The sequence below is a fragment of the Leuresthes tenuis genome, unplaced genomic scaffold (assembly GCF_036924035.1).
Source record: "Leuresthes tenuis unplaced genomic scaffold, fLeuTen1.0.hap1 SCAF_13, whole genome shotgun sequence".
Classification (NCBI taxonomy): Eukaryota; Metazoa; Chordata; class Actinopteri; order Atheriniformes; family Atherinopsidae; genus Leuresthes; species Leuresthes tenuis.
In genome coordinates, this window is record NW_027325367.1 from 10,436,231 (window position 1) to 10,458,655 (window position 22,425).

The 22,425-nt window shown below is 41.8% G+C and overlaps 2 protein-coding genes across 2 annotated transcripts; one reads left to right on the top strand and one right to left on the bottom strand.

The window, feature by feature from the left end:
* The first annotated feature begins 883 nt into the window (after positions 1–883).
* Positions 884–8,949, top strand: nr2e1 (nuclear receptor subfamily 2, group E, member 1). The gene is made up of 9 exons (XM_072361847.1): positions 884–1,490; positions 4,006–4,151; positions 4,814–4,901; positions 5,306–5,541; positions 6,047–6,193; positions 6,342–6,438; positions 6,547–6,696; positions 6,830–6,935; positions 7,121–8,949. Exons 1-9 carry the CDS (start codon positions 1,433–1,435, stop codon positions 7,281–7,283), a joined length of 1,191 nt encoding a protein of 396 aa, XP_072217948.1. The 5' UTR covers positions 884–1,432; the 3' UTR covers positions 7,284–8,949.
* On the bottom strand, positions 8,771–22,372 carry snx3 (sorting nexin 3). The gene is made up of 4 exons (XM_072361848.1): positions 22,166–22,372; positions 12,988–13,083; positions 12,545–12,669; positions 8,771–9,596 (listed from the first exon to the last, which is right to left on the bottom strand). The coding sequence occupies exons 1-4, from the start codon at positions 22,325–22,327 to the stop codon at positions 9,491–9,493; spliced, it is 489 nt and encodes a 162-aa protein (XP_072217949.1). The 5' UTR covers positions 22,328–22,372; the 3' UTR covers positions 8,771–9,490.
* Between the last annotated feature and the right edge of the window lie 53 nt (positions 22,373–22,425).

A 22,425-nucleotide genomic window follows, 5' to 3' on the forward strand; every position in this document is an offset into this window, starting at 1 on the left:
GTCTGCCGTTAAACAAGACAGAATAAGAGCCTACTTCTGCATCTGCAACAGGTTGAAAAACGGTGTGGGCAGTGAAGCTCAAAATGGTTTTAAAACGAGCCGTGAACAAGAAAAGACAATGTAGGCAACACGTGGAACAAACCACACAGCACCCCTGAGAGACAGAGAGAAAAAATAATAACGTAGCATTGGTGATATTTTCGTCAAAGTCGCCTCGGAAGCATTTTCGGGCTTTTTCAGTGAGCAGGAACTGAGCGAATATTCGACACAATGTTAGTGATCGGAAATCATTCTAGCTGCATCTGTTTGCCAGTTGTTCTCAGTCTGTGAGCCCCAAGCACTTCTGCTTGAATCTTAAGGACTGCGTGTTGAACCAGACACATGTGTTTTTGTGCTCGTGCAGGAAGTGAGGAGCTCCTCACTGTTTAAGGTCTGAGCCCGGTAAACCCTCCATGCATACCGTACTAAATGTCTTGTGAGTGGTCAGCATCTCCGCAGCATCCTAGACATGAGCGCACATAATCGGATGCAGCTTCTTGAATTCAGCTCCAAACTGTCACCACGCAGTTTTAAGAGATTTGTTTTATATTGCTTTGCGCGCGGGCTTAATGTAGTCCCTCTTTCTCTTCTTCTGACCATCACGCTGCAATTCAAAAGGCGCACGAATAACTGCAAAGCTAAAGCAAATCTTAAAAAAGACGAAGAAAAAAATGCAACACGTGTTTTTATTTATTTATTTATTTAGCTTTTTCCCCCTCCTTTCTTGTTGTGGCCCTGGAACTCTAAGCAAGGCACTTCGCATCACTTGCACACACACACATTGAAGCACACACTCCCTCACTCGCCAGTGACGTCAGGCTGGAGTTTGGAGTAGAAAGCCAAGTGGATGAAGGAAGTGGAGATCTCCACCCTCCAGCCTCCCCCTGACACTTCTCATAAATATTACCAAGGCTTATTCAGGGGAACTCGCAGCACAAAGTCACACCGCCTCCCGGTTTTGAACGCGTTTTCACCTATCACAGTATCCAAATTTTCACTTTTTCTTTTCCCCCGCTGGCTCTGGCTCCGTCGGATGCTCTTCAGGGAGCGGACTTTTTTTCCCACACACACCTCCAACTTTATGAACCGGCTGTTGCGCCCCGAGCTGCGAGAGGGCTGCTGTCCCTGTTAACCGGTAACAGTCCTGGGCTTCAGTCCGGTTCACTGGACCTTGCTTGGCGAGGACGAAGAGTGCTGACTTTACGTCTGACCACGACTTTCAATTTGAGGCTGCCGATCGGAGGTTAACTCTCTGTCAAGTTGGGAACGGGACTTTGATATCTGATCGCTGCTGGTGAAGAGTCCGAGAAAGCTTTTTATTGTTTCTGTCACCAAGAAGAAGGGAAAGAGGGAGATTTTTCATTCTGATTACCTAAAAGGTCGACGATCCATAATGAGCAAACCCACCGGCTCAACAAGTGGCTGTCTGGATATTCTGAATGTCAAATCAAGTAAGTTTCGCTTATCTCTTCGCTCACGCTTCAGGAGAATAAGTGGTCTACATCAGGCCTTTCTCTGACCTGGAGTTGTCTGTAAAACTAGTATTTAGCATGAAGCTTCCTCACTTCTGAAGTCAGCTTATTCTCTTTGATTATAAAAAAAATGGAGCAGTGATTCAGGGAAGTAGCTGTCGTTTGTTTCTCAATCAGAGTGCAACGCGTAAACTCGACCAAAAGTTAAACCACCGGACAGCAAAGATATTTCGGGAAATATAATTAGTAAAACCAGTCGCGTTTATTTTCATAAATAAAGACCACGCTAAAGAAAATTAAAAGCCGCAACTGTGTTCCAAATATACCTCTTCGAGGGCTCCACTTGCCTCCCACTTGATGCCACTTGTTGCCTGTGATTTAATTTGCAACGACTGTAGGATAGTGACAAACTGAAATAACTTCGTTGTTGATCATTTATATTTAAATTAAGTAAAAGATTAATCTCTGTGAATCACCCTTTTTGGGGCGCTAATATTTCCCTTTATTACTTAAATTAGGCTCATGAAATTGTGAATTTCTTAGCCAGTGTAAGAATCTGTAACTAAATCAACTTTCAAATGCACTCGATTAGTTCAATTAAATGGAATTTATGTAGATAGAGATAGATTTTCTTAGTACTTGTGGCTTTCCATCACTTTATAATGACTTTTCTTAAAATTTGGACTCATCCCTCCTGTAGCGCTCATATTGATCTGAAAAAAAGTTACATTTTGACCTTAATAAAGGACTAAAGAAGCTTTTCTGTCTTAAAACGATATAACATTGCTTGAAACGATATTTCAAGCAATGTTAACTTCAATCCGCGTATTTCTTTTATAACTTCAAAATGAATCCTGCCAAACTGTTGCTTCTATTAGTCTTTATTCTCAGATAACTAGTATCTTTGATTTTTTAAAAATATGTTTTGAATGAAGAAGAAAAAACAGCAACAAATCACGCTGCTACATTGTTGTCGTTTGTGTTAAAGAGTCGCCTCCTGAATGTTCGGCCGAAATATTTCCCCTCTCAGCAAAACTTCACGTCCAGTTCTTTTCGCAGGTTTTCGCCGTGATGGTGATTACGTTAATAGAATATGCCATATATTTTCAAGCAATTACTGCACACAATGGAGACGCACTGGACCCCCACAGCGGGAAGCTAAATACAGCCCCCCCTTTCACAACAAAATTGTGCGTCATTTTATTTTAACTAACTGTCAGCGTCCCGCTATTTCTGTATTTGTTGTGAGATTTTGGTAATGAAAAAAAAAATCACTCATCTTTAAATTGTGTTTTAAATCAACATCACTAATTCTTTTGGAAGTCTCCAACTAGTATGACGAGATTTTAACATTTTGAAACGTAAACCGTCAAAACCCCATCCGCACTTGTGTACAAAATACTCCCGGGATGATAAAACTGTGGAAACTCCCGCTTAGGAATCAACTTTCTGCGGGTATAAATACCGCGTTAGAATTGATCATATTCATGTGCACGGCAGTGGCCTACATTTAAATATCCCACCCGGCCTTCTGATTCTGAATAAGCAGCCAATTGAAGTCCTATAACTCTCCCCTGAAGTCATTGTTTTTGCTGCTGAGTAGTTATTCCCATGCTACCCTTTTTGACGGGTCACTGGTGAATCAATGAGCAGGTGGCAAAACGTCAGTGTAATTACATAGACGGCTTTTCCCTCCAGAATGAAAAAGGAGTCCCTCATATGCATACAAATATAGTTCTTTCTAAGAGATTTGAATACAAAATCTTCACAAAAAAAATCACTTTTTTCTCCATCTACACCGGGGTCGATTTACATACACTTCATTTGAGTTGGTGAAACGAGTTGGTGCGCATTATTCTCATGGTGCAGTGTCACTCCCTAATCCTGGGGCCTATAGACCTGTGGGATAAAGCAGCTGTCGAGTCCCATTATGAAGTGGAGTTGGCAGCTTGTCGAGATCCAGGCAGTCAGACGAGCTTCAATGAGGGAAAATCATTAAGTTAACACTTTCCCCTAATGTCTCCATTGTGCACCCCTAGGCCATTGTCTTAGAGAGCTCAGATATGACGCTTCCCACCGGACTTTATTCTTGAAATGTGCGCAGTGAATTCCCATGGTCATGGTCGGATGAGGTGTTGGGCGTTGTCCAGTGTGTGTGTGCTTGAGTGCGCGCGCTTGTGTATGTGGTTGCCGGACAACAAATAAGTCATTTTTGTCGGTCAATTTGTCCACTGCACCAGTGCGTCTGAAACGAGTTTATTGTTTGATTTACTGCATATCTCAAGCAGCTCAAACAGCTGATTTGAAACAGATGTGAAGCTCACCGAACTGAATAACTTGACCAAATTTAGATCTATTTTGAAACCTTCTCGAGCAAATTGTTCTCATCCTTCATATACTCGTACTTTATCATTAGAATTCATGAGCTCATAGCTTTCTTAAACATACGATTTCAGTGAGCATCTTGTTTAATTGACATTTGGGCCTCTTCCAGGTCGGATTCTGGACATTCCATGTAAAGTGTGCGGTGACCGCAGTTCAGGGAAACATTACGGTGTTTACGCCTGTGACGGCTGTTCGGGATTCTTCAAGAGGAGCATCCGCAGAAACCGGACCTACGTCTGTAAATCTGGCTCACAGGTAAGACCCCCATTAGTGTCTTAAATAAGTCCTGAATTGAATAAACGCTACTTTACACACAGTCCTGAGCTGGCTGCTGCAAATTACACTTGCAGTCGGCTTTAAGCCTAACTGTTTTCACAGAAAACCAAGCGAGAATAAATAAGCAACCAAAAACTGGAAAACCAGTTCACAGTCACGTAATCTTGTCATTTCTAATATTCACCAAACAATGAAAGAAAACAGGGCTGCATTTGTCGTCTGCATCCAACAAATTGCTGGCGTTCATCCAGCTTTACGCACGGAATGTACATTTTACGCACGATTTCTTTCTGCCTTTCTCTTCTCCTCTGTCTTCGTTGATGAGCCTAATTATGCCATGCCTGGACTATTAAATGCTGGGCTAAACACTGCGCTGCTGTAATACATCAGGTGTAATCCAATCTAATGTGATGACTCGAAGACGAGGATTTAGGCAGCAGAGGGCGGGATCGAGTACTTATCCTGCGGGATGAGGCCGCGCTGGAGCGGCAGGAGAGCAGGCCCATAACTACAAGATAATAGCACGATCCTTTACCTGGAGATTGGCCTCCCGGGAGGATAATAGCGAGAGGCTTTCCCTCGACTTTAAGTCAAAGCTGTAACCTCTTTCTCTCTTTGCTCCTCTCTTTCTCTCTGTGCAGGGTGGCTGTCCCGTTGACAAAACTCACAGGAACCAGTGCCGAGCGTGTCGTTTGAAAAAGTGTCTGGAAGTGAACATGAATAAAGACGGTAAATGGGCTTAATTGAATTATCACTTTTTCTATGTAAAGCCATGCTGTGTCAGTTTGATTTGAGGTGGGCAATGCGTATAGAAAAGTTTGTTAAGGCTGTTAACAAAGGCTTCAAAGAAGTTGATAATTACCTTTTTATTTATTTATTTGCTTGTTTTAAAGGGGATATTATGTGTACTCTGCTGGAGCGCGGATAGAGGCTAATTACAGCCAATTATTTCGTTCTTCCATAAAGACAATTTGCACTTGTAGTTCTTAACTTTCGGAACGGTTAGGCCATAGTTAAATAACGCAACATTGATGTCACTTTAGGGGAAAAAAATGCAGATGAGATAAATAAAACCCATTCAGTCCTGCGGAGATCATTCCTTCACTATGGGTGCCTGTTGTCCCGCTTCACAGCCGTTCAGCACGAAAGAGGGCCCCGGACGTCTACCATCCGCAAACAGGTCGCCCTTTATTTCCGGGGCCATAAAGAGGTGAACGGATCCTCGACCCATTTCCCGGGATCATCGCTGCCCGGGCCTCCCTTCTTCACCACCGTCACGCAACTGGAGCCTCACAACCTGGAGATGAGCTCAGTGGCAACCACACCAGAAAGACAAGCCATAGTGGGTCTAGCACAGCCCACCCCTAAGGTAGGAGATTTTTAGATTAATTTTGAAGTATTATTTCCTGCGTGTTTTGGTAAATGGTCTTACACTGGCAATTAAATAGAAATGAGACAATGTCGAGGATACCTTATAGTGAACATTTATCGTTTTACTGTCCGCTTATAGGACTCTGTGTTATTTTAGAAATATCAGATGACAGCATATAAATAGGTTAGTTTATGATGTGAATATTTGTATTATTCCCTTCCTAAATGTTATCATAGGATTACATTTTTTTCACAAGGGTTAGAAGTTGAAATTCTTGTCCCGATTTAGCATGCTGTAAGAGCCACAGATCCGCCAATTAGATTCTTCACAGTAAATCCACCACAAGAAACACTAATGATTATCAAATCAGGTGCTGTGGCTTGGGATTTGATCTTTTGCTGTTCCCTGCTCTCTGAGCTGCGTTAATTAAAACATCAACTGACGCCCGGTTGTTGTACTCTGTAGTCGATGGTGAACTTTGCTCATTTCTCACACCCTGTAGTATCCCCATGAGGTCAGTGGCACTCCCATGTATCTGTACGAGGTGGCGACGGAATCTGTGTGCGAGTCAGCGGCGCGCCTCCTGTTCATGAGCATCAAGTGGGCCAAAAGCGTGCCTGCCTTCTCCACCCTCCCCTTATCGGATCAGGTAGCCTAATTGTAAACATGAGCTCCAAACAGTATTCAAGGCTATTTTAATAACATGAGTGATAAGTCAGAAATTGTTGTTGGTTTTGACATGATTTAGGTTTGTAACTGTAATTTCAAAGACTAATTAGCAGTTGACCTGTCTGCAGCTGATTCTTTTGGAAGACGCTTGGAGGGAATTGTTTGTTCTGGGCATCGCGCAGTGGGCCATTCCTGTGGACTCCACAACTCTTCTTGCTGTCTCTGGTATGTATGTAGGCCTACAAAGAAGAGGCCGCTAAGGAACTGCAGATGTAAACCAGACAGTGTGATGATGCAGTGTTAAAGGGACATTTTCTCCATGTTCATCAAAAGGAATGAACACTGAAAACACGGAGTCTCAGCGGATGAACAAGATCATGTCTGAGATTCAGGCACTTCAAGAGGTGGTCACCAGATTCAGACAGATGCGCCTTGATGCAACAGAGTTCGCCTGTTTGAAGTGTATCGTGACATTCAAAGCAGGTGAGTGCATGCGAGTGTCACACATACTGTCATTAAAATATGTCGTTGGGCATCCCCCAGTGCGCTTGAGCAAAGTGAAGTTGCTTTCTTGCACACATCTGGATTTTAATACAATTCTGCCTCTACTTTACAGTCCCTACGCAAGGCAGCACGGAATTAAGAAGTTTCCGCAACGCAAGCGCCATCGCTGCACTTCAAGATGAAGCACAGCTCACTCTTAACAGTTACATACACACCAGGTAAGAGGGAAACTGATCTAATATAGTCATGATTACGCATAATTTACGCACTTGTCAACTATATCTAGGACTAAGTGCAAAAACTGAACCTATTTAAGTAGCAGGTATTTGTGACAACTATGCTGTAATTCAGACAGCAGAACCACAGAAAGACGTTGTTTTTTGAACCGGATTCTGTGTTTCAGGTACCCAACTCAGCCCTGTCGTTTTGGTAAACTGCTGCTGCTTCTGCCGGCTCTCCGCTCCGTCAGCCCGTCCACCATAGAGGAGGTGTTCTTCAAAAAGACCATCGGTAACGTGCCCATCACCAGGCTTCTCTCCGACATGTACAAGTCCAGCGATATATGAATTCTCACAAACTGCCCACGCACGCGTGGAAAGGACTCGAGCCGAGAGATCTACCCGGCAGTGGACAGAATGTCATACCACAGCAGGTGCATTCGTGGGTTGACTTTTTTTTGCTGAGCACACAATCTCTAAGGCTGTCTTAGTAAAGCCTATTTAGGCCTAGGCTCCATTGAAACAGACTGCATCACAGTCGGATCACCAGTTAGCCTGTTAACAGTTGCGCTAGTTAAGGAGTAGCACGTACCTTGCATTATAGACTGCACGTATGATTCTGAGAACTGCGGCTTTTGCAGTGTTTAAATCTCGCCTTAAGACACCTGCCAAGTCCCTTTGACACTGAGATGTTGTATGTTTCGATATTTTTCGAGTGTCCGTGAGACCAATGAGCTTGACGACCAATTCAATCTTTAATTGCTGTGTTCAATCCCAGTGGAGGAAACCAAATGGATGACGCATGCCCAGTGGGGGCGTGTGAGTCGCTGTTCCTCGATCCAGTGCTGAAACCAAACGCACGGTGCAACGATGAGGAGGTCGCAGGGCCAGCTCTATGAGGCTTTGCGAAGAAAAAAAAAAGAAGACTCTTTAAAGGATGTTGCGTTGCCCTCCTGACTAAATAACAAAAAACAAAAAAAAAAAAACTGCATTCATCCGGGGATGGTGTTTGTATTTCAGTGGCTATACTGTCCTGTTTGTGTTGGTGTGTCCCGTTTAAGGCGCGGCATTAAAAACGTGTAGGTCGACTTTGTGAAGTTAGACACTAACACTGGATAAAATAATATTCGGCACTTGGAAATGTGTTTGTGGCCTGTGATGTTTTTATTCTGTTGTAAATATTTGGAGTTATAACTATTTAGAGTTGTAACCAGGAGAATAAAAGATTTTGAATTCAGTTGGTTTCCCATCACGTGGACACACAGTGTAGCAGCAGCAGCAGCTTTGTACATATTACAAATCACAACAACAAATAGTGGTGTTGCTCCTCTCACATCACAATTTTATCATTGTAAAGGACAAGTCTCAAAATATTTCCTGATGATACTTTATAATAAAAGCAAAAACATGCTAATTGCTAATGCATTTTTTCTCTATATTAGAATAGGAAATGTGAACTCTAATCAAACTACATGCTGTTGTGTAAGATCTAAATCGGCCTACTGATGCAATTTGTGGCATGAGATAATCATCGGGTAATACACATTCATCAACAGCAGGTCATACGTCAGTTCCGCATCATTTCAGCGTGTCTTTTGAACCCTTATTACAGAAGAAAGAAAAATACAGAAAAACTCAGGGCTGATTCGCAAACTCTCTGAATAGCCATGAACACCTTTGTAATGGAGATGGTAGACTGTATTTATTGAATAATAAATGTAATTATAAATTAAGCTTTACTGGTTGTGGCAGCATGCAGTGCATCACTGACCGTCCATTGTGGTTTTGCAAGACAAGGGGAACACTCCAAATCAACAAATGTACTTATGCGTGGAGACATTTCACCTGTTTTATTGGAAAATCTTCAAAATAAACAAAAATGGCACAGCAGTATACAAATCTCAAAATGCATATAGCCAGTAGAAATACTGCAGTTCCCTCTGTGTAAATTGCTTGCTATAGAAAATATTGTGATAATTGGGCAGGTGCTGGTTGAGCTATACACATACACACACATACACACACGCGCGCTTCCTTTTTAAGACAACAGCTGAGTGTGGTTTGAAAGTAGAGGCCAATCAAATGTGTGTCTGTGTGCGTTTCGTTACAAGTCATAGTGAGCAACATGCCAGTGCTGGATGGGAAACACCGTGGGGCATTACGAGAGCTTTGCATACATGGAACACTCATTCAATGTTAATGTATAAATGAATATATTCAAGATGTAGCTAAAGGATAAATACATAATATCATCATGTCAGTGGCATTCCCAGACATAAAGAGAATTAACGATAAATTACTTTCAACCACAGTTGTGAAGAACATTCTTGACTTTAACAAGAAGGTGAAAACAAACATTGATCAGGGTAACTAATTAAACTAAAAGCGCTGATGACGGATAGTACTTTAGGGGGCATGAAGAGGGAGAAATTGTCACTGAAATGTTTATTGTTGGAGAGAAACCTGGAGCAGTGACGAGACCTTTGGGCTGTCGGGCCAAGCAGGGCTGAGCACGGCCCAAGCCAGACCGGGCCAAGCTGAGCCGTCTTTTCTTTTCAGGCTTGTCTGATTTTGGATGGGGTGTAGCTCTTGTCCACAGACTCGTCCTGTAGAAACATGTGCAGGCAGCGCTCGTTCTGAGCTAGAGGGTGACCGGCCACTCTGAAACACAGAAGAGCAAGGGGCAGTTCTGACATCTGATGACAACTGGTGACACACCTCTGAAACGTAAAGACGCCACAGATGACGGGAAAACAGCATTGTAGAAAAAAAAAAGGAAGAAATCTGAATTATTAAGCATGAATAAAAACTATTCAACACTGCAACAGTTCATGTTGGAAGTTTTATGTCATCTCTGTGAGCGCATCATCTAAAATCTGGAGAGAGCGAGCAACACAAAATAACAAAGAAAAACTGTGTTAAAGGTTGAATGTTGAGCTCCTCCTTGGCTCCATTTTCGCTCAGCTTGTCGACTGTTTCAAACCAGCAACACACTCAAGTTTTTGCTCCATGAAGTGAAATTCTTTCTCACCATCAACAATTATCATCCATTCAACCATTTTTTCTGCGAAAAGCATTTTGCAAGAAGACAAAAGCATCTCTGGAAGATGTCGATCAACGGCAGTCTTAAGTACATGAATAAATGAGCAAACAAAACATCCATGAACTGGAAAGTTAAAGCCCAGCCAGGGCGGCCTGCGACCTACGAGAGCGTCCTTCATTTGCTGCGGTAGATTTCATCAGGTCTCCTCTCAGTCAAAGGAAAGTCACACGTTGTGCTGCTCTGATTAGTTGGAGGTCTAAGTTTGTTGGTCTTACTTCCATGATGTTGGAAATTAACCGGGAGGATCCAGGCTAGATCTCGCAGATACCAGATGTCAGGAGCCGCTGTCGATTTTTAGGTAGTAAAAAATTCTGACACAGATATAATGGCTTATACCATAAAAAGAAACTAAAAAAGCGGTTCATTTCTTTGGCTATGTTCAACTGTGAAGACATTACAAATCAAAAACCAGCTTAGAGTTAGTATGTCGTACAGATAGGGGACAATTCTTTATTCTGAGATGCCAAAGTCTTAACCACAAAACTTAATGGCTCTCAAATCCACTGCATTTAATTATCACTCCAAAAACTGTAATCAGTTTGCAGCCAATACAGTTCTATAGTTTTCTGCAGCATCTTTATATCTTGCCATGAGTCACTTGAATTGAACTCTCCTCGATATAATCTTCTTTACAAATAGACCTGTCACATTTGAGGTGGTGTTATCGTCCGGCCTTCACCTATATTATAAACACCCTTCTTCTTCTACAGTTTAATGGAACCAACTGTTTCCTGTTTGGAAAGCTACAGGCACGTCATTAGAGATTAAACTTAAGTTGACCGTTCAACAGCTATATTAAAGTTTTTCAGTTCAGTTTAAGTTATCAAAATATCTATCACGCATCCAGTCTAGCAAGTACTTAGTAAACCTTACACATTAATTATCAACAGTTCAGTCACTGACAACCATAAGCTTACAAAAAGATTTAACAGCTGGTTATCTCGAAGCTTTTTTTCTGCATTTAAACAGATCATCAGCTGATATCATATTTGCACATAATGGTTCTTACCCAAATGCAAAATGAGAGCCTAAAGTCCAAATAACAACAATGTAAAAATCAGCTGTGATCTAAAATTCAAGCTATTCAAATTGAACTTTTAATTGCAACTTTATGCTGATAATTAATCATCATCAAACATTTTGTGACGTGGACCGCAATAAATCCCATGTTGTTATGTACATTATCGTTTCTGTGTTGGGACGGTGTTTTCCTCTGCTGAAGCCACCCTGACATGAGGTTTTCCTTCATGTCCCTTCAGATGACGCACAGGCTTAACAAGAAGGAGCCAGCGCACCTGAGACCCTAGAACTTCTCATTCTTTGAACACCGGATTATTCGGAACAGATTGACATGATAACATTGTACACCTGTGCGCCTCTGAACCGCTGATAGGAAATATTTCAAGACAAACCAAGCAACAGAGGGAATGATTTACAGGTCAAATAGCACTGAAATCACTGCAAAAAGATTTAAAAAAAAAAAAAAAATCAAGCTTGTCCCAAACAAATCCGGCTTAATGGGTTTGGAAACGTTGGCATGGAGGACAGAGGCAGCAGAAGCAAGTTAAAATCTCAACGCCCTCCTTGTTTTTTGAACAATGCATTAGAGCCCTTCTCTTCTACCTGAAGCACGAGTTATATTTGACCATCATAATCAAAAACTGATCATTCTCTCTTCTCCTTCCTCTTGTTTCGTGTTTAGCATTAAAAAAGAATTGCTCTTCACAATGCTCTCAATCACAGACTGAACAATGCTGCCAGCTACATTGGGCAGTATTAAGTCTGAACAATAATATGATCAACAACAGTGTTTCATTCACAGAAAGCAAAAGCAAGGTGGGGGGGATCTTAATTACCAGCTCATTCTCATCTTCTTTGGAGAAAAAAAAAACCCCAGCACATTTATGGATTTGAATTTTCCCAACTGTCTTTACACACTTAATATTCGAATGGGAAACATTGATGCATTTGCACATGAAACAAAGATAATGGCCAAGTCTGCAATCAAAGCAAATGATTACAATCACACTGTAACTTTTATTGTTCGGCAGCTGAAGATGAGGACATGCTGGATCAAAAATAAGCAGAGGTGCACACACCATCCCAGGCAACCACGCGCTGTAATTTGAGCTGCAATTAACATAAATTACACATCAACAACAAAACAAATGTGGGAAAAAATTATGTTGTGGGGGTGCGCACTTGAGTCCCCTTTGGTTATTCTTTTTCTTTGCAAGGTAATTATAAAACAGAATTAAGGAGGATAGTTAGAAAAAGACCTGCCTGTGTCTGAGGGTTCAGTTTGTTAACAATACGAAGAGAAGTGAAAAAGTTGAATGCACCTTATTGCACTAAGTGTTTCATTGTTTCTCAAAGTTAAAATAACACCTTGCTCAGGCAATCCACTGCAGCTGCAAAGAAGAACTTGAAAAGAGAAAATCGGTTTAACCTCGTGGCAAAGTAATGGGGGAACGGATAAAGACCGCAGAGATGTGCACAGGCTTACTTGTTGAGAAACTGCTCCAGACCCTGCCTCCGCTCCTCGATGAAAGAGTCATCAAATATGCCATCGTCCCCTCGAAATGGAAGCTGACGGAAAAGAGCTTTTCCTGGGAGAGGCGGTACGACCACCTTCGAAACACAGAGCACCACAGAAAAGAAGCAGAAAAGCACCAGTTACAAAAGCACAAATAATTTATTAAAGAGGTTTCAGTGCCTGTAATCAACGAAGTGAAAAACACTGCAACTGGATACTGTCAGAGCATTTCTGTGTGTAATGTGAGGCAAAAAGTGCTGAAGTCTTTTCCAGCAATGCACAGGAGGTCCAAACAGGCTCCTCCAACACCTTACTTTCTACTTCCAAAACAATACACGTGGTCGACAATATGCACTGATTTGATAAGCTGAGTATTCAGCAGCCTTGGAGCTGAGGTCACCTCAATGGCTCACCTTGCTTTCTCTCTCCAGTTCCGCTCTGAGCCACTCAAAGTCGCTGTACCGCCTCCGTACAGAAGACTCCTTCAGCTTGAAGATGGGCAGGTTGGTCTGAGGACACGCAGGCAACAAAACAGTTACAGGTGTCACTTACATGAATTTCTTTGGTTTACAAAGAACTGTTCTTGCTGCCGTTGTTCACGTGGAATGATAATCTCTTTCCTCTCGATAAAGGACTTTTTAAAATAAAATCACATCATGAATCTGGCCTCATGAATCTCTTTAACCCTTTTCGGATGCATACAGCTTAGCAGCTTGAGCTCCAACAGTATGTTTATAGTGTTAGCTTTGTCGTGAAAAATCTAACTGGACCTATTTCTTTAGAAATTAAGTCATAATAGATACTTTTGCTTAAAGATGCTTAAAGATTGTTTGTTTTTTGCATTTAACATGCTGGAAAACCAAGATATCGTTCACTTAGTTAACACCAAATGCCTTGTGCTATGGGAACCATGATGAATACCTCCAGCTTTGGGTTTAGTCTCAAGGTTTCAATGTAAAAACAATCTAAACCCACCTTAAACAATCTAAACCCCCCTTTACACTGAAAAGGGGTTTTAAGGTGTCCCTGAATTGAACTTCAGCAACGACAAACCAAACTTGGGGCTGAACCTCATGGGGAAAAGGTGGTGATGGGTGGAGGCTGTGCCTGAAAGGTTTTTCCTGTATTGCTTTTGAGCGTAGCCTTGGGTTATCTGCTCTGACTTCACTCAAAAGGGAGAAATGAGGAGGAAAAAGAAAGGAAAAAGACTACTTCAAACTGAACCAAACAATCAAACAGACCTCCAGGTCAAATAAATAAACAAAAATTTCACTTGTGTTTTGCTCCCCAAGGTCTATCTCAGTCAGAATTTGCCATTTTTTGTGTTCATGTTCGTCGATGTGCACGTGTGCATAATTCGAAGTTGCTGTTGACAAGCACTTGAGAGTGAATTTCACATTAAAAGGGGAGATGTTTCGACATTGACAGGAACACTGAAGCAGACAGCACATTACGGCACAATGCCAAACCTCTTCACCGGTCCTGACAGTACATGGCCATCCTGTGACAATGTGCACGTAAAGAGGGAGTGAATGAGCATTTCATGGGCAAGCTACATTCGCAGAAGGTCAGAATTCAGGAAAGAAGGAATCACAAAAGCAAAGCAATTGAGCAAGTAGGTGCAGCATGAATACAGCGCGGGCGGCGGGCTGATCGATGAGCAGGCGGCTGTGACTGTGTGCTGCAGGAGAGCCGGAGAGTTAACTAGAAGGCTGAGTAAATGGCTGAACAAAAGAGGAATGGGGGTTATATGTGGTCATAAAGGAAGAACAAGAAAACTGGAGAGGTTGGAAGCTTCATCTATTCTGTGCAGGACTAATTGAGGAGGAGGCAGAGCAGGAGTGGTCTTTTTGCTCTCATGGCCTCTTTTTTTTTTTCAGTCTTCTGCCGCTTTATTTCCCTTGATCTGCAAAATAAGTCAGATTTCCTGCCCTTGAAACTCCTCTCATCATGCTCTATTGAGGAAAACAGAGGCCTTTTTCTTCCTCCTCCTTTGCCCTGTCCTCTCTTCAGTCTTTTTATAATTATGGATTTCACCGAAAGTTGGCAGTAAACAGAAAAAAAAAACAAAAAAAAAAACAGCAACTATAAAAGGGATGTATGATCACATACAATAATGTGTTTATGTTATGTTTAATAATGCCAATACAGAAATATTTCTTTTCCATGTTCACTCCAAACTACTACAGAACACTATAAGTTTGGACGGAAGGTTTAATTCTACTGTTCTGTATCTTTAATAATTAGTTTTTCTTAAATATTACTTGTTTAGTTTTGATAGCCTGTGATTGTTTTAACCATAAGCTTAGGATCTTACAGTAATGCCTGATGAAATGTTGATTGATACATCCCTGTGCACCTCTGCCTTCATGATGTTGCTTCTGCCAGTGATGAAATATTAATAAATGCCAAATGCAGCACATCTAAACCTCATTAGAAGCACCACATTGACAAATAAAGTGACATACTTTGGCTCATGAGGCTTCTTTATTTGGTTTTTAATCAACAGCAAACTGACCTTCCTATTTTTGAGTCTTAAACCCTGGACAGAAGACCCACTAACATCTAGCTCTTACGTACAGTGTGAAACCGTTCAATTGGCATTCAGTCCCACCTCAAATGACTCTGCAGTAGATGTGGGTTTTAATCAGTTCCAGCTCTGCATGAGTGGGAACACAACACCCTGGTCTAAACACTCATTTTCACTGAGGATGCTGCAATCGGGGCAACAAAAATGGGCAAAGCTCCCTTTTTTTCTTTATAGAAGCACACGACCTGATCTGGAACGCATATCATGTTACAGATCAGTGTTTGCACAAGTTAGCCACAACCGTTCCATAAGCAGCGAAAAGACAAACACCATCTCAAATTCACCCTCCGCTGGACTGTCCCTTAAGGCCAGATGTGGAGCATGCAGATGGTGAAATGCAAGATGGCCAGATTCAAGCAAGTCTGTCTAATTTCATTCAACATTTAAGGAGTTAAGGCACAGAGAGCAATGAACCGAATATTCTCCAATCACACATGGTCTATACAAGCAAAAGGTCATCTGTAGTGTCCAATACTATCAAAATAATGTCACAGTAATGAGACTAAACATTAAAACCACTGAAATAACCAAGTTAAGGTGTCAGTCACGTTAAAAGGGGTAATCCATCATGCTAAGTAAAGGTTCTGCCACTCCTTCTTTCCCACAGAGTTTTTATGAGACTCTACATGCCTGAAAACCTTTCCGCTTACTTCAAGTTCTCTCCAGGTGAAGCCATCAATGAACCCCTCACTCCTCCTCTTTCTCAGGTCACAGGAGAAGTGGATTATCTTAGCTTTATCGCCTCAGTGCTCTAGCATTAACTCCACTCTCCTCTCACCGTAGTCTGTCCCCGCTGCGTCATGTTACCTCACAGCAAGGAGCGCCACAAAGTTAATCCCCTCCACAACAGATCACAGTTACAGGTAATCTGCCACCGCCGTGACTCTAATCCCATCATGTGCACACAAAACACTTGACCATGCGCGAGCACACACTGGTGTACATGAAGTACGCATTGGCAGGTGTTCATTTCAAGATTTGACCGTCACATAGTTGATAATGTAAACATAATAGTTCAAAATCACCCAAGCCGTTTTGTACACACACAGTCGCACCGAGACCACTCAGCTCAAGACAATGAAGCTTGCAGTGAGAGTGTAAGTTAAGAAAGTCACCTGGCCTTTCAATGCTCTCACCCTCTTTAGACCTGTGATTAAGAGATTGGCCCTGCAGGACAAGGGGAGGAACGAAAACGACAAACCTGAAAAATGAGAGGTCTCACTCACGCAAATACATAGAAAAAGGCGGTGCGTGAGAGTGCTGCGAGTCAAAGATCAGGTTTCCTCGGCCTCTGTTCTCTTCACGGCTGGTTAGAGGTGAGGGTGCGGGTGTCTCAACTTACTGACCCCTGCAGTGATTGGAACACAGGACCAGCCCACATCATGTCCGGTCTTAGCATTTCATTAATTGTGTAGACGAGCACACTTTGCTCATCTCACTTTCTATGGGATGAAATAAACAGAGGAGGACGAGAGCAAATAAAGTTAAAATAATGCAACAGCGTATGACAGTAAGGCAGCAAAGAACGCACATGATATATTAACGGGCACACTAAAAGCAAAGTTGTAATAGAAAAGTGTTCTAAAAGACGAGCAGAAAGCTAAATGTATCAACGTAAAAGTAGATCTCCTAGCTTCACTTTCAATTATGGGTGTAGAGGGTGCAATCTCTGCTCCATAGGAAGAGTATGTTATTCATAATGTGTGGGACACAATACCTTTGGCTCATTGAAAATGGGTTGAAAAGAGGCAGAACCCTTAAAAACAGCGAGACACAGAAAGAGGGAGAGAGGGGATGGAGATCACTCATCTCCCGAGAGAACAGTTCAAGGCCTCCATGCATTAGCTTTTAGCAGGATGGATTAAGTCAAGTTTGAGAGTGCGCATCCTGAACCTCCCCCATGCCCCCTTCTTACCCCTCCCATATATTCCTCTTTAAGAATAATAGCATTAAAAAATAGCAACATAATACCATCTCATTGCATCATATTCCAAAAAGAGAAAAAAAAAAAAAAGGCCAGGAACAAAAGCATTGGGGCTGTGGGTCTTTCGCTCCCGTCTCTCCGTGTACTCACTCTCTCGTTCCCTCGCTTGCCGGCCCCTGTGGCCTGACAGCCTACCCTCTCTCCGACTCGCCTAGCTGGCAAAAAGCTGCTTTGTTGCCATAGTATCAACTCCCACTTTTGATACTGTCATTTCAAGTAGGATATGGTAGCCTTGATACAATATGTTCCCCATTTCCATTAAAATAGTTGTCGAAGAGGATGCTGTAGACTTTGGATTACACTTGACTGTGCCTGACAAGCCCCCCACTCCAACCCCCCTCCACACACACTCCCCGTCTCTCCCCATTTTATTAATGACCAAAGGCCCCCACCCCAGCGCCCAAATGGAAAAGAGAAAGAAAGAGAGAGGGAGAAGCTATGGGAGAAGTAAAGAGGAGGGGTAGAAGACTGAGTGAGAGACAGAGCTATAAGAGCCCTTTTATGTACTCCTATCCATAAACAAAGTGAGATCCCAAAGTTCGCTCCCCTGAATGTGCTCTCTGGATGAGATGGGAACCAACTAAAAACAAGAAATTTTCATAATACCCATCACCCCTTCCTCCCCTCACACACCCACATCCCAGCTCCAATCCCCTGTTTGAGGGTCCAAACAAATACACCATGCTGCTCGAGGGGGTCCTCCAGCAACAACAACGAAAAAAAACCACATTTATGCTGCATGGCAGGATTCTGAAAAATATCTCTATTAGGAAAATTAAATGTATGAGCAGATCCTGAAGAAAACCCAACAGTTTCCAGCGGCCATTTAAAAAAGCAAAAAAGAAAAAAGAAAGGATGCATACAGGTCAGAAATTCCTGGTTTCAACGTGACGTCAGACATCACCAGTCTGCTCAAGCAAAATCAGATATCAGCCGTCTTTTGGGACCGACTTCCTTAAACAAAACTGACGTAACGGGGTAGATTAATCCCACTGATTGGAATCAATCACATGTTCACACAAACAAAACGTTTTACTGCTAACATCAGCCGAAATAGTGAGCCGACATGTCTTTGACCAGGTTCAGAGAAAACTTTCAAATTCAGCAGTAAGAATAATCCAGTGTTTAGATGTTTACCGTATAACTAAATCAATTCAGCCTATATAGTTATCACACTGACAACAGTAAGCATGAACCAAGCAACTGACTGCACACAGCTGGGAGTGAAATGGGATAAGTGGGCGATGAGATGAAGGCTGGTGAAGGGGTGGCTTTCTGCCCTCCCATGGGTGGGGGTAGAGGGTGAGGATAGGGAGGGTAAATGCTCCAACCCCCCCCTCGGCCTGTTTCATTCTTCTCCTTTCTCAATGAGGGGATTAAGCAGACTCTCTCAGTGCGGCCACAAGGGCTCTCTCGATTTCAGGGTGGATAGCAGGACAGCAGTGAGAACAGGACAAAAGGTTATTAGGACAAACTGTATAGAATAACGAGAGGATGAAATTAAGCTAGTCTGAAAAATCATAAGGAAATGGGAAAAGACCAAAAAAAGCAAAAAAAATAAATAAATAAAGAAAGAACCAAGCGAACACTGTGCATTCCAGGCCTAGACATTGTGGCTAACACTCTTAAAATGCTGGAGATGGAGTAAAATGCGTCCAAAGAGAGCTAAAGAAAGGAGAAGGAGAGAAGCAAAGCTAAGTTGACAACACGTTTATTGAGAAGTGAGGGATGCGCCGCTTCTTCTGTGGTCTTATGCAAAGCAGGGTCACACAGGGCTATGAGGTGCACAATAATGCTGATTACACGCATATGCTAATTATTACACGCTAATCAAGTACAGTAGCCTTATATTCAACGCTAATGCCTGGAGACGGCTTCTATTCCTTCAACTCCTTCTTTAAGGAAATGGGAAACTATAAAATACTGGAGGGCTGGTAAGCAATTGAAATACTCCAGGCCACTAACTACAGGGGTGTCAGTCAGCTTGAACGATAATCTAGAGATAAAAGACAGGGCAATCAGATGAGCCTGGTGACTGCCTGACAGTTTTAGACCATCAGTACATACAATATTTCTGGAGTGGTTACATTAAATAGAAAGCTGTGTGTAGTGACAGATATGATGAAACAAATGTCCTTCAAAAAGACAGAAAACTGTTTAATAAGGGCTGCCAGCTTGTCTTTATTCTGAACTAAACCTAATTATATTTCACATAGCACCTACACATTGAACAAAAGCTGTTTGATCATACCGATATAGAGCACTTACACAATGGCTAATTAACACGGACAATTCATTGTTGGCATTAGGAACAGCAGATGCAGAAGAATGATGATTCCCCAGTGTTGTTTCCTTTGGAGGTTAAAACCAGATCACATAATCTAGATCGATACAGGACGTTTGCTGGGTTGTCACTGAACTGGAATACTTTTTTTTTTTTTTTTTTTAAACTTTACATATAAAACTGCACCAACAAAAACCATCTCCAACTGTCAACTGGGACGCATCATCTACATCTGTGCAAGAGTACGTATCCAGAAGAACACAGCGTGAAAAAGAAACTTAAACAAAGCAGTGCTGGCTTATTGTAACAGCATTGTTGTTTGCTCGTCATGGGAGTTTGTCCCAGAGGTGGCGCTGATAATGCTGGTTGTAGAAGAAGACAGAAAGAGACTGATCTAAAGAAAGTAAAAATAAAATAAGGAGAAGCCGCACTAACTGGGTAAAATCGTGGATTTTCCTGCTGTGCTGAACAGCAACACTGATTTAATGTGCTGAAATAACTGGAAGAACATTGACAAGGTCCAGCAGTGATGTACCCAACGGCAGCTTATCTGCTTGGTGTGTAAGGGCCTGCAAACAAGGCCCCATTATTGACTTTATAACTACATTTGACATGAAATGTTTCCAAAAATTATCAACAGAGAAGACTGAATTTGCAGATGAAGATCATGAGAGATGGTCAAAAAGAGCCGGAAGAATCCCGGGGCACTTTATTCAAGTATCTTTTGAATAATTTAGTATGTCTTATTAATTAAGTTAATGTTTGTTCAGAAATTAACTCTTACCGATTGTAAGTAAATCAACCACTTAAAATAATAACTTTTTAATTAAACCTAAAAAAAGAAAAAGAAAACAATTATATGGTTTTCTTTCAGCCTTAAGCAATTCTGCTTTATCAAATTTGTTTGCTTTGGTTGGGTCAGGGTCAGCATCATCTACTGGGGTTGATGGATTATTTGCAAAGGCTGGGTCTCATTTGAACTGAGTGGGTTGAACTAATTCTACACTGTTGAATAAACCAGTATGGGTTTATATAGTTTATACATATCAGTCTTGTTGTTTCAGTTACGCCAGATTTCATTCAATCAACAAGACTGACATAAGCAACACAAACAAAATACTTGTTAAAATGTTAAATTTGGTTACGGTCAAGATTACATTGAACCAGCCCATATGTATTCAGTGGAAACGACAGGGATTACTTAATGCTGAAAGAAAACTACGGAGATGTTTGGAAATGTGTTCAATTTTTTGAGTGTATCGCCACCAGTTATGTTGCAACTGGACCACAGAAATGTATCTGCAAGTTACTCAGTGGAGTTGGATTGGAGGAAGGAAATGCGTCCTGTGGAGGAAGGGCAAACTGGAGAGGATCAGGCAGCATGTTACATCCTGTCTACATTTCAAAGAAGCTGACTCGATAAATCATGTTCCGCTTCAGCCCAGTTCTGAAGCATGGGATTACTTTGGAAATGTAACCGGTCACAGATCACTGTATACTCAGACAGAAGTTGTGAAACTACTAAAATATTCATCCAAAAATCTCAGTTAACAGAGCTGACAGGCCCCCGTAAGGTGATGTCTGACATCAAGCGTTTTGATGACGAGAGAATTAAGAAAAAGAATAAAAGCTTTACTCTGTCCAATAACTCTAGAGAGGTTTCTGCTTTCAGAAAGAAAACAATGTTACATCTCTGTCACTGAAAGGCATTCTTATCCAGAAGAGACTCTTTACTTACCTTCTTTGTCTGGACATATGCCAAAAGAAGGCATTCTCACAGCAAAAAGATAACAAGGAACTAAAATGCTTTTGAATTTGGTCAAAGTTCTTCAACAAAAGCCATTTAACAAGTATCACCTTTGCAACCACCAACATTTTGGTTTGCTGCTGTAATTAACAACTAACTGTAGGGTTTATGTTGTAAGTATACAACTCTGTTACTCTCCAACTTTAAATCACTTTAAATGCAATAAAAATATTCCTTAATTAGTCAAGACTTCTCAGCACAGTAGTATGCTGAATCTGTTATAGGAGACAGTTAAACTTTTGGTCATAAAAGCCAACGGTCACGGCAGGTTGGTCATTTAGCCTGACTAATGCCCTTATCTCAACTTTTCAGTCAGACAATGGGGTGTGGCTGGAGGTCTGCTCTGGAAAACGTCAACTTTTCATTAGAGATTATTCAGTGGTCGTTTATTGTGCACATACAGGTGTAATATAGCTCCAGTATGTTTGTTCACATGGTTGTTTTGTGAATGGTGCAGCTGCACCTTTACGCCAACAGAAAAAGCAAATACAAACCGAGTCTCTTCCCACACAGGACGACAGCAACAGGCGTGTTGCCACCGCTAACGTTACTGTCCGTTGTTATTGTTGTCAATATTTTTCTATGAGAAATTAATTCGTGCCTAACAATGATTTAAAAAAGAAACGGATTTCCGCTAACACCAGAAGCCAATATCAACTAGTTAGTGTGATGTCTGATAACCAGCCACAATTAGCCTCACAAACGTTGCTAACAAGCGTTCGTTAATTTGCTTTGCAGGAAGCCCTTACGCTGTTTAGTGGTTCACACAATTAATGATCTATGTTGTAATTATACACGCGTCTTCCTGTTGGTGACAATCCCGATGTCAAAAAGTTATAACTTTCTTTTTCCAGGAAAAGGTAGTTTAGCATCTCAGGTAGCTAGCTACAAGCTAACGTCATTAGCACTTGTTACTGCAGGCTCACCTTCAGTCTGACTTCATACGTGGTATATCTGCCTCTGCCAACCCCGATGGTCTCAGGGTTGCTCACATCAATCTCTAGAAAGTTACTCGGGGGTCCATACGCGTCATTTAAGTTTTGAGGCTTAGAGAAGAGCCTTCTCGTATCAGCTATGGCATCAGCCATTTCTCCCTGTCCTTCTAGCTGCTAGGGATAGTGTCAAATTAGCGAGAATATGAATACGCATTTTCCGCTGGTACCTGTCAAGATAAAATAATTGTGAA